An 18,406-nucleotide genomic window follows, 5' to 3' on the forward strand; every position below is an offset into this window, starting at 1 on the left:
CTACACACAGGAGGACTCCGTTTACTTATGATGTAACTTCTGAAGGGATTTATTACTGAATTTTTATTAAGAGGTATCAGAGTAAATGGGTGTGTTTACGAATTACAATATTCTTTTAGAGATATTTTTTTCTTCTTTTGTTGTAGAACATATCATTTTTCTTACCTCTTCAGAACTATGCTATAATTTGTGTTGTTTTAGGCCATAATTCATCAAGCTGAAAGTACTGACTGCCCGCAAATGAATGACTTAATAATTGATTTTAGACAGTCCAGTGAAATTATACATTTAACACATAGAAACATTATGTATAATAATAATATATAATTGTATTACTAATTATATATCATTTAGTTATTAGTGACAAAATACTATACATTATTTGTTTAACAAATCCTAAAAGTAATTTATGGTGATTCTTTTTACTTTTACCTGCTTAAAATTAAACTAAACACACAAGTAGATGAACAGATTAAACTGATTTATGTAGAAAAATTTGTGTATCCAATAAATAAAAAGTATCTCAAAGATTTTGCCCATTAAAAGAAAAGTATTCAGTTTGCACTGCACAGTTCCTTCTAATTTCTTGGGGTTGATTGTTTTCTGTTTTCTTGGTCTAGAACAACAAGAATAGAACTTGGTTTGCTCATACTAAAAAAGAAATAAAACAAATTACTGAAAAAACTTTACTAGGATTTTGAAAATGTTTATATGTTTCTTTTGCTTATTCTAGTACTTGAGTATATAATTAATATCTGCTTGTTCTTCATATTTTGTTAATAAGCTGTAAACCCAAATTTCTAATTTTATCTGTATGGTTTATAAAAAACAGTACTGGTTTCTACCATGCCATTACATTCTATTTGTTATTTTTACCCTTTTAAAATATTTTTTTCTTTCATTTTTATGTTGTGTAAACTAATAAACTAAACTTAAACTAAACCCATGAAGCTGCTTGTTGCATTTATCAGGTTTAATTAAACTAAGATCCGCTTTTAAGTAAAAGTTGCTGGATGTTTATAGTCCCATTTAATAGGAATACAAAATAAAAGCTAGAAGCATAGTTAATAAAATACTGACACATTGTGGTTCAACATTTTCATTTCTAGATTTTACTTTGTCACTGAAAATCTTGTCCTAGATAAAAAAAGAGTTCATCTGCATTCACATAAGATGAAAAAGCTTAACAATCTACTGCAGTTCACCTGCTAAACATTACACTGGAAATGTAAAGTAGAGTTCCCTGAGCCTCTGAAATGTCAAGACGTCTGAGAAAACTGTCTATGCTGAACTAATAAATTAGCGTTGAATGTGGTCTTTTTTAATCAACAAGCCAAGTTTTAGATATTATCTGTCACATTCCCGCAACTGAATAGTGTCACGATACCAGCCCATGTGAGTAATTATTAGTTTTGACTACACCCACATATGATAATTTGGGTGGAATCAATCCACCCAAAAAGGAAGATTTCACAACTTTGTGCAGTAAAAAACTTTGACCCTAGCTGCAGGTTGCTGCTCCTACTCAGACAATTGAAAGTTCGTTTAATGAATCACAAGTGCTGACTGATGAGGCTTGCTTAAAAATCACACAGGACCATTATCCTCGGCAAACAGGAAAGGTGGCTTCTGTAAACGCTTGCCCCCATGCTGCTCATCGTAACACCCTGTTGTCTAAATAATAGTGTCTACAATAGCCATAAGACCTTTTTTAATCTGCGAGCCTGGAGACAAAGTTCAAAATGACAACAATAAAGCAGAAACAGATATGGTGGCAGATGTGAGCGGATGATTAAATTGCAAACAGATTATGTCCAGCAAAAGATCTTTAAAAAAAAAATGAAGCAACATTCAAGAATTTGTTCTGAGAGCAACCCAACCTGAGCAGATTGGGGCCTCTGTGTTTTAACCTTTGTCATAGCTGAGTTCAAAGCTGCTGTCTTTGGTGAGAAAGTGAACCTGTTTGCAGAACAAGCATGTGCTCTGGGTGTGGCTGCAATTACTGTGCCAGAAATACAAGTCTGTTTAGTTTTCCTTTATGCAAATAAGGTGCTGTAAGTGGGAGCGACCATGCATAGAGAGCAAGCGCCCACTTGACTGCACCCCCTCGTGGCGAGACGCGGTAAATGCAGGATTATGGATGTTCAAGGGCAAAATATTCTTAAATTTTCACAAGGCTAAAGTATAATTTTAAAGTAATTGAAATATTAAGATAACACAGGATATGTTGTGTCAGTTCTCTACCTGACCCCTAAAGTGTAAAAGAGAAAAAAGGAACAATCCGTTTGGCGGCTTTATTTTTATTATTGTTATCAATTGGACTAGAACATAAATAACACAGATTGATGAAAGTGATGCAAAGTTCTTCTATAAATAGGATTTGACAAATGTTTTAGGTTCTACTCAATTGCATCAAACTCTAATGCATTTTTCTCAAGTCTTGCTCATATTATAGTGCCCTATAATAAACATTAGAGCATTTAAACATTAATTGAGTTTATTTTTAGACGCCATTAAATATTTGATAATGTATTTCCCTGAGTTACTGAAATAAATGAACTTTTCAGCGACAGTGTAATTGATTGAATAGGTCTTTATATGGTGTCAATTGGGTTTGACTAAATGCGACCCATATTGACAAAAACAGTTACACACAAGTAGTTATTACTGTAGCTTGGCCTCAATTGATGTGCTGTATCAAACCTGTATAGGTAGCATGGGGCCATTATGGAACCCATGGAGCTTTTAAACCACATTTTTCTTAGTGAGGAAATTTTTGCTAGTTAATAGGAGAGAACAAAACCCCTATATAGATCAAAACTGCTTCAGAAAGAAATGAATAAATAAAAAAAATAAAAACACTCATTTAGGGGTGTTGGTATAATTTTTTTAAGCATTCTTAGCACAATATGTAAGCAGAACATACAAAAGTTATAGCTTTATTTAATGTGGGGTTATTCACAAGTAATGTGAGAGAGCATGATTTTATTTCATCAGGTTCGAAGAGGAGACACACCATCACTAAAAGTCTGCTCGCTGATCCCATAATTACTGCAGAATAAATAACACTGTCACCCTGCAGCAAGATATAACATAAACAACTAACCAGTTTACACATACAGACACACACATACATATCCTTGGTTTAGACACAAAAGGTGGACTGGGCCTTGACTTCTAAGAAACCAAGAAAAGGTCCTCACTTTACACAGACACACACGCACACACACACACACACACACACACACACACACACACACACACACACACACACACACACACACACACATACACACACTTTCTAGTAAACAATTGTTTAAATACAATTTACACACCCAGGGACACGATGCTGCCAGAGAAAATTTTTTTCAACAAACTGAAGGTATAAAAGAAACTAAAGACTGGTCAGTTACCGTCTGAAGGAAAGTTATGACAAATGAGTAATATATAAAAAAAAGGATCTACTCTAAAGTACATAGGAAAATATACAGTTTGTGCTTTCAGCAGCACAGAAACAGATCCGTCTGACATCATCTGGTGTGGTCTGCTCCTGGTCTTTCGGCGCCTAGTAAACTCCCGGGCTGTTACGAATCCCACAGCAGAGCACCATGGTGAAGATCATCTCAAATATCTGCATGCAGAAAATGTGATCATTCAATCCAATATGTCTATCTCTTAGAGTCGGCGACGTTACCGGAGCCGACAAACGGCAAAATTTCAGGATAATGAATGAGCTCTGTGCATTTTCAATCTGTTGCTCACCATGATGACGGCAACCACCAAGGCAGCCAGGCCAATGAGGTAGAGCTTCTCGGAGAACAGAGAGACGAGTTCACTATGGCAGCTCTGACAAGAGAAAATAGGCTGGATGAGGATGCTGTGATCAATTGAAGGTTCGCTCCTCTCTCAATGCACAAACACTGTCGTGGATTACATGTAACGGAACAAGGCGCTGGAAATCTGCTGGTTATACAAAACTGTTCATATGAAATGTAATCTGATCACAATGGAAACACTGAATACAGGCAGGTTGTCATTTATGAAATGGATTCAGTTAATGTACAGTACATAAAGTGTCTGCTTCTCCTTATAGTATACTGTAAAGTCAACAACTCTATAATATGCAACCATAAACCAGCATGAACTTATTAAACACACCAGTTTTTTTTTCAGGGAATGCACCCTTTGTTTCTTTTCCAACAATATTAAACCAGTGACCTAATCCCCGTGCCTAAAAGCTGCACGGTTTACGTCAGATGCAAGTTGTAGCTCATGTAGGTTTCTGTTTATTCAAGAGATATAAATGATAATCTTTCTCTACTCTTCTCTATTCCAGTGTGATCAGCGGTTAGCTGTACTAAAAATGCTGCATATATTAACCAAGTAAGCTTATCTGCTAAATGCCATCCAGAAAATTGAGAGTAAGAAACCTTAATGAATCACAATCAGTCTTGGCGTTGTTTTATTTTTTTTTAAAGTTATCTTCTCTGACTCAAACAAAGCGACTCTCTAAGACTGTTTTTGTCATTTTTTGCCATGGAGCAATAAATAAATCTGAAATCTGTATCTGAAGAAGCCATCACAGTTCCTTAATATGTTTGATGATGTTGTGTGTGTAAGAGCAGAGTGTGGCTGTCTATTGTAGACAACAGAAAGTCATTAACACTGACTTCCTCCTTTTAATAAATTCCCATACAAATTTTGCCTCATGAATGCACATTGGAGCTGCAGACCTTTCCATCACTACTCTTTGTGTTCCAAATGTAATGTTTTATTCATTGTTCATGCATTGGTCTGCAATGATCTTTCAGCAGCCTGGTGCTTTCTTGCTTTCTTTAACGTTTTGTTTTTCTTCATATTTGAGCTCCTTAGCTGAAAGTCCGTAGACTACAGAAATTATGATATACAGCCTTTAAGGAGGGTTTATTAGTAACGGTTTTGTATGCACCTTGGGTTTGGGGGAAGAAAGTATTCTTGGAGGGCATATGGTGGCCTTGACTTGCTGGAAGAGCGGGGTGTCATCACCTTTCCCACAGCAGTCGAGCTGTAGAGGAAACCCAGAGAACAAACGAAAGGCAGGCCTTTTTATTTTTACAATCAGAAAAATCTAACTGTGCATAAAAGCCGCATTGAAACATACCGTAGTGTGGAAAGCACCCAACACACTGATGGCTGCGTCTTTACTCGGGGACCCGGAGACATCCACAGCCTTGATGTATGCGGCGTCATAGAAATTGATTAGTTCTTTGGACATCTGTGGATATTCAGAAAACAAGCAGCAGGATGACATTTATAGATTTCGCTGTATTAGTCTTGAAGACGATCAACATTTCTATTTTTCTGTACGTACAGTGTCTCTGTTCATGAATCCCCAGATTGCAGCAGCCACCTCGCAGGCAAACAGGATCACCAGAAAGAAGAAAAACTACAGAGTAGATATTAGGACATGTATTTCATCTGACTAATCACGTTTCTTTTAATTGATGTAGTTGCTGTTCCCATGAACAACTATGCTCTAAATAAAAAAGAGCATAGTTGTGAAGCCCCGTGAAGCTGCAATACTCACCGTCCCTAGCAGACATTGAGATTCCTGAATGGCACCATAACATCCGAGGAATCCCACAAGCATCATGAGAGCTCCGACAGCGATCAGTATGTAGACACCTGTAAAGAGAAAGAGCCAATCAAACATAATGTGGTTCCTCATGATGTCACAGCGTCTTTTCCATCACTAGGGGGCAGACGTGTCAATGCTAAAAGGGAGAGAAACCCTGCCAAACTTTTTCGTGAACCACACTGCTGTTTGGTTTTGGACTTCCTGGATGTTTTTCCTGTTTTTTTTTTGTTTTTTTTTGTGTAGGTTGACATGATATCATTTGTATTCTAAAGACAAATATCTCTCACTTCCTGAGCGAGAGGGGTGGAAGTGCTAAAAAGCTGCCACCCTGTCAAGGAAATGCCTCCATGACACCCTGGACTTCCCCACAAAACCTGCAGTGACCCCTGACCCAGAGCATTTCCCGGGAAACATGAGGGACCACGTGAACACACACACACACACACACACACACACACACACACACACACACACACACACACACACACACACACACACACACACACACACACACACACACACACAAAAGCCCATCCTTGTTTAATGTACATAGTGAGGACCATGCCTTTGCCGTCCATAGACTTCTATTCAAACCTTGCCTAACCTAAATCTAGTTGATACCTTGATACCTTAGTCCTAAACCTAAGCCCTAGGCCATAAAAATGGTGAGGACCGAAAAAAGGTCCTGACTTTAGATCAAAGTCCTCACTTTACAAGTAAAATTAGCAAAAAAATATTCTTGCTCAGCTGCAAGTACAAGAACAGACACACAGACAGCCTTGTTTAAAATACAAAGTGAGGACTGTGGCTTGAATTCTATTGACTTCTATTCATTTTCAAGCCTTTCTATAACCTAACCCTAACCTAAACTCACCCTAACCCTGACCTAAACATAAATGACACCATAGTCCTAAACCCAATCCATTCCAAAAAAAAAGTGAGGACCAAAAAAAGATCCACTTTTAAGATCAAAGCTCTTACTCTTTGTTGTCATGGGCACTGGGTCTTAGGTCCTGCGACCACATTTTATATATGTACACAGTTCATCTTTGTCTGATGTTAAAATTTGTTTCATGATCTGAAACATTCCAATGTCACAGATAAAAATCAATCATAAATGTTCCCCATTATCCCTTTAAAGCAAAAAGAGGCCAATAGTACCACTTCTACGGCTTGAGTCACTTTTGTGTTCATTAGTAAATTCACCAGTGATGGCCTGTAAATAATTATGAAAATTAAAATAAGCTGTTCTCTCATAAGATATGTCTTACTTTTGATTTGTCAGCGTTCCCATTCCATCTGAGTTTGTTTGGGGTCATTTATTTTTCTGTGCAGGCCTCCTAATTTTTTTGTTTTAATGTCGACAGAAGCCGGGCAAATGAATGTGTCTCTGTAACTTTTTGGCTTCCATGGGACTTAAAGGTAGAGTGGATAAAATATTGTGCATTTTACCTGCTCTTCTGCTCCTCAGGGGGATCGTGTCAAAGAATCTGTCAAATATACTCTGGCTCTGTCTTCTGAGGCTTTCCCTTTCTTCTTGTAAACTTGTAAGACAGTTTGCTCTTTGTGACTCTCAGCCATTTTCAAAGTTTACGGTGAGAGCAGCGAAGCTACAGTGAGCGGCAGAAACCGAAGCTCACGGGTACATAAACACTAGAGGTGTGCAGCCAGCAAGAGGAAATTAGCAAGGAACCAGCCCGCACATTGGCGTAGGTGAGCACGTCACAATGATTGGCATCTGGAACAACCAATAGATGAGATGATCCCCTTAAACTATACCTTTAACACTGGTCTCTAACTGGTTACTTAAAGATTCTCATCCCGGTGCAGCTCCCTGAGTCCTGTAGCAAATCAGCGCTTTTTTTGTCATTCCTCATCCGATCAGAATAATTCATCATACCTGTCAGTCAAAGTCACACCCTTAGCAGCTCAGATGCGCAGGTGTGAATGTCACTCAAACATAGGAATGCAAACGAGAGTCAGACTGCAACAATGACAAAAGAGGAGAGAATGGGGCTGCAAATGGAAATTCTGTCATTTATTTACAAAATAATAATTTTACAAGGAGAAAAAAAAAGCGGATAAAGGAACTTGGACCAGACCAACCAAACTTGTAAACCCAGCAGCTGGCAAGTGGCCCTGGTCCAGATTTATGTTCAAGTAGAGTTTTGATGTGCGGTAATCTCGGCCATCACATGGATCCCCAAGAAGCATTTGTGCTGGGCTGATAAGAGGCTGACTACCTCTGTTTAAACAGGAAGAAATTAACATAAATTTTCCAAATGAGTGAATCAAATACCTAAAAAAAAAGATAAGGTTTGACACAATCTGCTGTTTAGGTTCTTTGTCATTTGAGGACTCACTTCCACTTTTTACTGTTTTGTGTTGACACAAGAGAACAGCAGATGGCTGTAAAACACAAAACATATCTTGGGAGATTTAATTTGAAGGAGTTCAGCTTTAGTTGTAAATGTGAAGGCTTTTCTTTTCTCGTTCACAGAGAAAGCAACTCACTGAGCCTCTAACGACGCCTGACAGTGCTCACTGAAATCAACCAGCGGTGAGACAAGCCACCTAACACTGTACCTCATTTATCACACCCAACCCGTTCCCATCCTTACACCCACAACCCCCTCCTCTTTGCTTTTTTTTTTTTGTGGTACCAAGGGAAGGTTACCAGGGCCAGTAAATCTGCAATGCAGCAAAGGAGCCATTATTTCCCTCTGCCCTCCATTACTATGACAACACCCTTTGACGTTCGGTATCTGTTGAGTCTTTAGAGGAGGCATTTGCTTTTAGACCTCCAGAAAAGTCCATTTATTTCTTGTCTCTCTGTATAATCTTAAGAGTCTTCGCTGGTGCTTCTCATTCAGTAATCAAAAGCACATAAAAAGGCAGGAATCGCTTTCACACCATCGGAGGAGGACACAGATAAACTGAAATAAGATCAAGATAGAAAGACAGGCTTATAAATCTGGGTTATAATGAAAAATTAAACCCCTTCTTTTATTACTTTGGTTTTGGTTTGAGTTGAAAAGGAAAATATGCGCTGTGTCTTTGAGTTCCTCAGCTTGTAATTCAGGGCATTGCAGTAACCTAAAACTGATTTACTATCCTAGAAGGCGTGCCAGCCGTTTAAAGGGGATGCTCTACTTCTATGCTTATTTTTGTTTTTGGCAGGGAATCAGAGAACATCATAACCCCTAAACTCTTTTACATTTTGTCACATTACATCCACAAAACCATATTATTTTGAATATTTATGTGAACGGTTGGCACAAAATAGCACACATCTATGAAGTGGAAGCAAAATAAGTGTTTTGAAAACAATACATTTCACAAATGAAAATCAGAAAAGCTGTGACAGTCTGGCGTCCTGTCCAGGGTGTACCGCGCCTCTCGCCCAGTGAATGCTGGAGATAGGCACCAGCAAACCCCCGCGAGCCCATGAGGGATTAAGCGGGTCAGAAAATGGATGGATGGAAATCAGAAAAGTGTGGCACTTAACAGGCTTTCAACAGGCTGCCAATCTTTGCATCAACTACCACCCACTTCCCAGTCTGTGATGAGGTAAAGCATCCACAAAGCATTATGCTGCCACCACCGTGTTCACTGTGGAGACAGTAGGCTCTAGATGAAACCGCTCAGAAACTTTAGCCCTGACCTGTCTGCCTTGGTCTGTTTGTTCACTAATCGTCTCCAGAAAACCTCAGAGGCCTTCACAGAGCAGCTGTATGCAGTATTTAGATCTGGTTACACACTAGTGGGCTCTGCTGATCAATTGGGTCTCTTCTGTTCAACCCTGAGCGTCCTCTTCATGAGATGGTCGTACAACAGGGTGTACTTTTGGTCATAATGCAGCTTAAGCGAAAATTCAGACTGAAGAAACTATTGCCTACCTCCATCAATCAGGGACTCATCTGCCTCCGACACAAGCCAATCAGCTTTGAACTGCTCCTCCTCGAAGCCAATCAGTATCCTGGGTTCATCTTAAAAAGAACTCCACATCCTCGTCTCGGCCTTCTCCTCAGCGAGCAAGCGGTGGCTGCGCCGTGTCCGGTTTGGACTCTGTTGACCGGTTTCAACCCACCTCCATCCCCTTCTCCACCATCGTACCAAGCTTCGCCTGGCTTTCCTACAGTCCTCCTTCAACCTTGTCCCTATCAGCGTGTAATTCCTCCTGGACTCTCATGGAATTCCCTGTCACTCCTTAAAACGGTCTGGCAGAAGACCGCCATGCTGAGCCTGGTTCTGCCAGAGGTTTCTTCCCAAAGGGGAGTTTTTCCTCTCCACAGTCGCTTCATGCTTGCTCATCATGGACAGTTCATGCAAACCTGTGTTTATCAAGTTGGACATCTAGCTCAAACAATTCAGCATATGGACTGAACAAACTTTGTTTATCTCCACTCCACCACCAGTTTCAGACCCGGGGGGAAATATCCCTATTCTCATACGCCTGCTTATGCATATTGAAGTATAATTCAGCGTGAGTTTTTCCTGCCGAGGTCTGAGCGCCAAACTCTTAAAATATTGTATCAATAAAATTCTTCTAATTGCCTTTTCTTTCTGTGTGAGCTTTTCAGATTGAATTACAGGTTGATACAATTTAATGTGATCCATAGACTGCACTACACAAAAAGAAAAGTTTCTTTCCATCAGCGTGACAAATGTTCTGCTCAATGGACTTTGGCTCATCTTTTTTAGTTTTGCCCTGAATTGCTTGACTTTTGGTCAGCAACTTTCAGACGGTTTCCTGATCGCTGCTTAAGTCTGATCCCCAGTAATATTCTTAGAGTTAGACAGACTTAGACAACTTTATTTGTCATTTTGTATGTACAGGGTGCATACAGGACGAAATTTCGTTGAATACAGCTTATAAAAGTATAGTCACATTCCAGGGGGAATAAGGCAACATTGCAAAATAAAGTGCAGCAGTAAACATAATGTAAACATATAACAGTGCAGGAGAAAACAGTGTGCCGTCACATTGTGCAGGAGAATTTACAAACCATTTTTAATGTGCAACATAATGGTGCAAAAAGGCATGAGTGCAAAAATGTATTTCCGTTGTGTAAAGGGAAACTAAGAGTTCGGCAGCATTGGTAATGTCAGATAGAGATGTGGTGACGCAGATGTATAGATGTGGTGCATTCTTTAAAGAAAGTTCAAGGAGGCTTGTTTTTGTTCCTGCTGTAGTGCAGAAAACTCAAAACTGTTTAAAACATTTTGATTTTCTATGAGCAGTTAAAATTAAAAATGCAATATATATATATATATATATATATATATATATATATATATATATATGGAGATATGGACAGACAGACAGACAGACAGACATATCTTTAAGGGAGACCCCTACAGGAGATCCTTTCTGCCCACAGCCTTTGCCACCTACAACAGCTCTTTGAAGAAACTGGATTTTTACCTTATTTAAACTAGTTATTTATAAAAAGAAAAGTGCTCAGTAAATAAAAGAAGGTTGAGTGACTGACTGAATAAACTGGAGAAACATTTGTTTTTATAAAAAAAATAACTTTCAAAGTAAGTCTGTTGCATTTATTTGCTCTTATTTGTTACAAGCAGATTTCTCATGTTTCCTTAATTAAATATGTAAAGTGTATTCTAATCATAAAATAGCACATAAAAGTGGCATAATGACTGCGTTTTCAGTAGCTTTTAGTTAACAAGCTGTCTGCAGACTCTACTGTCATGCTGATTAGGTAGCTCCTTGCTCCCTGTTAGACATCTTGAATGCTTTACATGGAATATTTAGGTTGATTTTGTTAACTCTGGACTGACCTAGACCAGCTGTGATCATGATACAGACATGAGTGTTATGCTGCTTTTCTCATTTTCCTCACAGCAAGCCAAACTCAAAGTTCAACTCCAGACTCCAAAAAGAGTCAGAGGCTGTGGCCCAAACCAGACCCGACAACTGCCACCAGTAAAGATTTTCAAGTGCTGCAGCAGAGGTGGGAGCGTGTGTATTTCCAGTCTTACATAAATACCACCTTGGTCTGCCAGCAAGCTAAAAAAACACCCACTTCAAACTTTAATTTGAGGGACAATGCACATGAGATTGCTTAAATTATGCAAGGGCGTATGCTAAAGGGAGGGTTAAAAAAATAAATATTCCCTTGATCATGCCTGGGTGGGCCTTCCTCGCCGCTACGCCTTTAAAATCATGAGAGTGCCTCCTCTCCACTATAAAAAGCTCGGGTTTGACTTTGCCCCGTATACTTACTGAGGGGGTAAGTATGGCAGGGCAGCAGGAGCACAGATGCAAATTAATGGTTTTACTGGAGTTCACCGCCGCAGCAAAACCAAGATCATGGGCCTTTGAAATGTTTACACCATGTCATGTTCTTCAGAGAGCTGAGAGCAGAGTAAAAAATGGCAACATGAGACACAGTCTGTGATCTGACTAAAACTGAAGGGACCTCTGCCTCTTTAACAAAGCAATAGCCACGAATGAAAATATAACATAATAAGAAAAAGTGAACAACAGAAGGCACCACTCCATTATTTATTTATTTATTTATATATAGATTTTTTTGTCTCTGCACCATCCTCAAAGGCAAGTGTTAGACTTCCCATCTGTCTCAACATCTGTCTGAGGCATCTGGCTGCTTTATAAATGCGCACCCAAGGATACTAAAGGAGACTCAGGGTTTAAACATGTATATACAAAGTTTTTGATTAGGACTCCATGACCCACCACGAGGTCATGAGTGATGGAGTGAAAGCTGGTTGAGACCACCTTTAAATCGAGATTCGGAACTACGCAGGTCCTGTTTCCTATTGTTAGAGGTCGGGTCAGCCCTAACAGTTCTGATTAGATCTTTCTTCTGACTGTAGTGAGACACCTCTCGCTCTGTGTTAACTGTGTAAAATAGGGGCACAAAATAGGTGGCGACAAGGAATCTCTGCGGAAAGATGGAACGTTTATTCGGATCAGCTAAATAATAAAAGCTAGTTAAGCCTCCCACAGAACATAAGCAAATGAAAAGAGGAAACAGTTATTTCACTGAGTAATTCACACCCTTCCTCCTTCTCCATATCCCAGTAGGATATCAATCCAATCAGCTCTTGGTGAATTGTTTTGGCTTGTGGAATCAAATTTTAAAAAAAAGATATCCAACAAAACTCATCAAACTACACATAAAACAGCATTTTGAATGAAGAAATATGTTTACTTAACCCATTTGTTTTGATTTTAAACAATCACCAACAGCCATACTAAAGATGATATATTGGAACTGGCAAGGACCAGTTACCTGTATCAAAGTATAATGAGGGGTTAAAAATCTTTTTTTTTTCTCTTCGAAACAGCAGCCATATTTTGCATCTAACCTCTGCTACAACTTAAAGTCCTTTTCATCAAACGCCAGATAAAACCACCGTAGCATAAGGCTGTCCCTTCCCCACGCATTGCTGCACACTGTTGACCAACTAGCTGAAAACTAAGACACCTTCACTTTCCTTTTCTTACAGCTAAGGCAAATTCAGCTTTTAGGAAAGGTTTTCTGTCGCAGAAAACAAGGACAGTTACGGTGTTTAAACTGGAGGAGCACAACCCTTCGTTTTAAAACAAGTGACACAGTTGTAACGTTAGAAAACTGCGCACAGGGTTTCTGTCAAGTTGCCAACAGCAGGCTAGCTACATGAGCTGATAGCCTGACTAAATACCCAGGAGAGATAAGCTTGATGTATTTGTGCAGTTGTGAAAAGCCTATGATACTCTGCACAATAAGCAGCAGTGAACTAATAGCGATTAGATCATGTTACATAGTTTTCTTTCAGATATTCGAGTAAAAGTCCGGAAACTGTGGTATCTTTACTCGACATTATCACACCGTTAGGATCTCATTCAAGCTCTTTCCTATACTGGATTGTAGTAGGCTAGACCATGTAGACATCAACCTTGTGCCATAACCAATATGCAAACTGAGAAAAAAACTTTCCATTTGTAAATAGATTTGTACTTGGATGTGAGTCCCTGAAAATTACCAGTTTTTAGGGCTTAAATGGCCCTTCCTTATCTCTAAAGACATAATTGGGATGCCCTGCCCTGATGCCCTGCTCCGCTCTGAGTAGCTTAAATATGATGCCACTTAAAAACTTCGTCAACTATCTGTCATTTAAATATGCTGACACAAAACTCTCAATCCTACAGACACATTTTACAGAGAAAAGGGTTTTATACTAATACCATTTGAGCTTAAGAAAGCATTTAAAACACAGGTTATAACAGTTCAGCGTTGCACGGGAGAAAACAAAATAACGGTCAAGGTAATTATTTTGTGTGGTCAAAACGAATCAGTGCAGGATGATGTGCTATCTTTGTAATTTTAGTTTTACGTTTCTAAAATAAAAAAAAGATGCTGCCTGTCACTTTTTAAATCCATTACAATCCACCTTAAACCATTTTGGAGTTCAAGAAAATGCTGTGCAGGTTTCCCTTAAGGTTGTTCGTTTCACATATCAAATCACCAGTTTATGTACTGGGTGACTAATTAGCAGATATAGGTGATGTAAACGTATGAAGTGGCTGAAATCCAGAGCAAAAATGTTTACAATCACTCTAACTTGCAGCAGCGGCCATAAGTATCCTGCTTTTAAAAGATTACAAGCAAATAAGAGGTAACGTAGACCTGCACTGACTAGTAGTAGCTATGATGAGTATGCTTCCTTTCATAATTTACGTTTGCAATTATTCTGCCATGTGCATAAATGATCAGAGTGCTGTCAACAGATTTTCATTAAGAATGTCAGGGTAAAAGTGGCAGAGCAAAAAGAACACATGCATCCCTTTCCTTCTGCATCAAAATGATGTCTCTTTGTTGGTCTTGCACTTGAAATCCCAATAAATTATTTTGAAGCTTCAGGTTCTTTTTGGACAAAATGTGAAAAACAGCACAACCGAGCAAATGCTTTTGCCAGACGTTGCATAAACTTGTTTCGTCTCACTGTGGTGCGCACTCACTGATGTAGAAGGTGCCCGGCGCCTGCTGGCCTTCAAACTGAAGTATGAGGAGGTTGCTGGTTTGACTGTCATGGCGTAACCACAGGGCCACTCCTAAGATCACACCTCCGGCCAGCTGTTGGGAAGGGAAACAGGCTCTCATTAGTCATTCCCACATTTTTTTTCCCCACTTTAATGACAGGGAAGATCAGAGCAACATAAAAGTGTGTAGGGAAATAAAAGAACTGACATCAAATCAAGGTTAATAATGCCTAAGTTAAAGAAATGTTCAAACTTGTCTACTAAAGTCTTTCTTGTGTGCTCAACCCCACTGTGGAGCTGAGGTATGTTTGCTGTGTCCGAGGAAAGAAAGGACATCCTGACACTTCGGTGACCTGTAGCGCAGAATGTGCCCTCCCAGCACTATCTGAAGCCAAATCAGCAACACAGTTTTATAACTTTGCTTTGTCTGTGCTGTTCCGTAAGTTAAAAATATTTCTGCTGTAAAAGGCAAACTGAGCACTGGGGTTGTTAACGGGCTTAGGCTGTATCGAGGCATAATCCCCCTGTTCTTTTTCTCTCCTTTTCTTTACCTGGCTGGTCACTATTGTTCAGAAGGAAACAGGAAACTGAAATCCCAGAAGAAAAAAATAGCCGAACGAGGAAGACGGGGCTCAAGAGCTTTCACAAAGACGGGCGCAGGAGCAAAACCAACAGAGGAAACAGTCGATCAAGTGCGACTTGTCCAGGATGTGGTGACTCTGCTCATCTAAACAATGCATTACTGTTTTATGTTCCAAATGGAAACATAAAAATAGGTCCTAGGATGATGTGGTAAAAAAAAAAAAACTGCTCACAAATGTCATGGCTCTATTTTCCTTTTAAACCCCAATATAATTTAACGTATTAACCCTTTCTAGGGTAAGTTCCCACAGAAAATAAATCGGTTCAAATGACCAGAAATCTTAAAATCTTGGAAATTTGAAAGGTTTAAAGCAGATCCTTTTCCAACAATGTGTTAAATCTCTCAGTTTTTAAATGTGTTAATGCCATACTAAAAATGATCCAGACATTTTTCTCCTAAATCAGCTGAAAAAATCAATCATGCCCTTGTTAATCCTTGTTAATGTGTTAAAACAACATCACCTCCCCAGCCTTAGGTTGTCCTGTTTATTCTACTGTGTTTGTAAGAATAAATGCTTCTTTTACCATCCAGACACAGGAGCTGCAAACAGCACAACTTTTGGACCTCTGGGTTTAAAGATCTGATCAGTTTACAAGCAAGTATGAAGCAATGAGAACTTATTTGAAACACAATAAAAAAAAAAAAAGAAAGTGAAAGAAACTCAATAACTCATACGTCAGAAATATAATCAGAGAAAATGAGATTGACTCACCCAGAAAATAAAATTAAAGAAAAACAACATATATTTTATGCATTTTGTGCAGCCCGCCACAGCCATTGTTGCCACTTCTGTTGTCCTTCTGTTCAAACCAAATAGTCTACATCCAGGGATTACACTGATTTTATTTGGGCAAGCAGAAAACTCCTCCTTCGTAACGATGAGTGAAAACCGAGACGGGGACCTGCCCACCGAGTGGAGTAGGCAGAGCAGGGCTGAGAGGAAAACACAGTGTGGCGGGAGGGAGGCCCCCCATTTCCCTTCAGCAAGGTTAGGATATCAGATGAGCAATAAAGAGATTTAAGCCATGATTTATCCACTTCAGTGTGACACATATTCAATGCCTTCAAACAATCTTTATCCGTCTGGAGCTTTTTCACATTTTGCTTGAAAGCAACCACAAACTGCATTGTCTTTTAAATCTCTCAGTTTTTAAATGTGTTAACCTCCTTAACACATGTAAAAACTGAGAGACTTAACCTCCTGACTACCAGGGAAAAAATTATTGTCCAATCACCATTTTTTAAAAAAAATTCCATAATCTTTGTAAGGTTATAAGAATACTGAAAAAAAATTTTTGGAAAAAAAGTTTTTATTTCTGAAATATCATGTGTCCACTACAGTGGACATCGGAACGCCATACATTTGAAATTGAACCTTGATGGAAACCAGTTTGTCCCGAAGAAAATATCCAAACATCAACATAAGAATTAATTTCACACTGACAAAACTGTCCATCATCACAGTTGTTTTGCTTTCCTGTGCTTAATTAATACTTCAAAAAGCAATTCCCCTTCTTGGAAACACAGAGGAACACTTTGCACTTTGTGCACATCACATAACCTTTGCTTGTGCAGCCAGATCTGCAACACCTTGACGCATGTGTTTCGTCCACCATCTCTGGAAGATGAATGGCACCGTAGTGTCTCAGAGCTGCATTTGGCTGTGGTTTCCACTTTTGACGTGGAGGAGTGTAGTCATCTTCACTGTCACTTCCGATTCCTGCTTGGGCAAGGAGCAGTTTGAAGTTAAGCAACTTCAGTGGTTTCTTCCTCAGACACTGGCAGTTACTCTTATACTGAAGTCATGAGTTGGTGATTGCCAGGTCAAAAAAGTGGAAAACTGCACACACTGTCCATTTCCGAGTGCGAGAAGCCATCCTGTAGAAACTCAACTTTTGCCTGGAAGCAACCACAAACTGCAGAGTATTTTATTGTTGTTTTATGCAATAGACCAACACAAAGCAGAGCATAATTATAAGTCAAAGAGAAGGAGTACATGTTTTCTTTAAAAACTATAAAAAGTGTGTACTTTGAAAAATTACAGAGTTACCCCATTGTGGGACAATAGAGGCATTTCTCATCTAATCTTTTGCTGCAAGTAGAGCTTCAAGTCTTTTGGGTGGTATTTCTCAACCACCTTTGCTCATCTAGAGACTGAAATGTTTCCCCATTCTTCCATGTAAAATAGCCCAAGCTCAGACATCAATATTCCAAGTTCTGTCAGAAATTCTTAATTGCATTTAGGTTTAAACTTTGACTAGGCCATTCAAACACATGGATGTGCTTTGATCAAATCCCATTCCATTGTAACCCTGGCTGTATGCTTAGAGACATACTCTGTCCCACTCACAAGTATTTTTCATCCTCCAACAGGTTTTCTTATGGGATTGGATCGCATTACACTCCCTCCATCTTCCTATCAGCTCTGATCAGCTGTATTTATACTGAGTATTTATACCGAGATTAAATTATACGCAGGTGGATTTTTACTAATAGGGGTATTTCTAAGGGGAAATGGTCGCACTGCACTTTGTTTACAGGTATCACATTTAAAGGGGATGAATACATCTACTCACCACACCTTTCTGAATCTTATTTGCTAAATCTTTGGAAAACCGTGTAAAATTTTCTTCCACTTCACAATCATGCTCTGCTTTGCATGGTCTATCACAAAAGCCCAAATAAAACAGATTGAGGTTCAGGGTAATAAAATTGCGCAACTGTGAAAAGTTCAGAGGGCAAGAGTAACCATCTCCTCTTTTAATAGTTGCCCATATAGCCCAAATAAAAAAACACCGCGGGTCATTTTCCCCACATACTATATCTAGATCCACTATTCTTGAGGCAAATGTTCCACAAAACTGCGCCCACCATTTGTCCTCCTTCTCAAAAATTTTACTGGCCAATCAAAAAAGTTGAAAAAACTAACCGAAAATATTCTTGCTTTCCGATAATGATAGGTGAAGATGGTTTACACACGAGAAACGTGTTTTTTTGTCGTGATTAACAGCGCCCTCTGCTGTCAAATAAATTTATCGCAGATGTCTTATAATTACCCAAAATAACTATCACGTACCTGCATTTAAATATTAGATTGTCTCTGCATGGATTGTTTGGGCTCTTGGTGGGGTTCTAT

At 39.1% G+C, this 18,406-nt stretch overlaps 1 protein-coding gene across 1 annotated transcript; it reads right to left on the reverse strand.

Annotated features, from left to right (window-relative positions):
- Positions 1 to 2,865: 2,865 nt before the first annotated feature.
- Positions 2,866 to 16,119, reverse strand: LOC105938526 (CD81 antigen). Its single transcript, XM_021307471.2, has 8 exons — positions 15,983 to 16,119; positions 14,607 to 14,721; positions 5,567 to 5,664; positions 5,351 to 5,425; positions 5,141 to 5,254; positions 4,949 to 5,044; positions 3,763 to 3,846; positions 2,866 to 3,631 (listed from the first exon to the last, which is right to left on the reverse strand). Exons 1-8 carry the CDS (start codon positions 16,046 to 16,048, stop codon positions 3,566 to 3,568), a joined length of 714 nt encoding a protein of 237 aa, XP_021163146.1. The 5' UTR covers positions 16,049 to 16,119; the 3' UTR covers positions 2,866 to 3,565.
- Between the last annotated feature and the right edge of the window lie 2,287 nt (positions 16,120 to 18,406).

This window comes from Fundulus heteroclitus, chromosome 2 (genome assembly GCF_011125445.2).
Source record: "Fundulus heteroclitus isolate FHET01 chromosome 2, MU-UCD_Fhet_4.1, whole genome shotgun sequence".
Taxonomy (NCBI): domain Eukaryota; kingdom Metazoa; phylum Chordata; class Actinopteri; order Cyprinodontiformes; family Fundulidae; genus Fundulus; species Fundulus heteroclitus.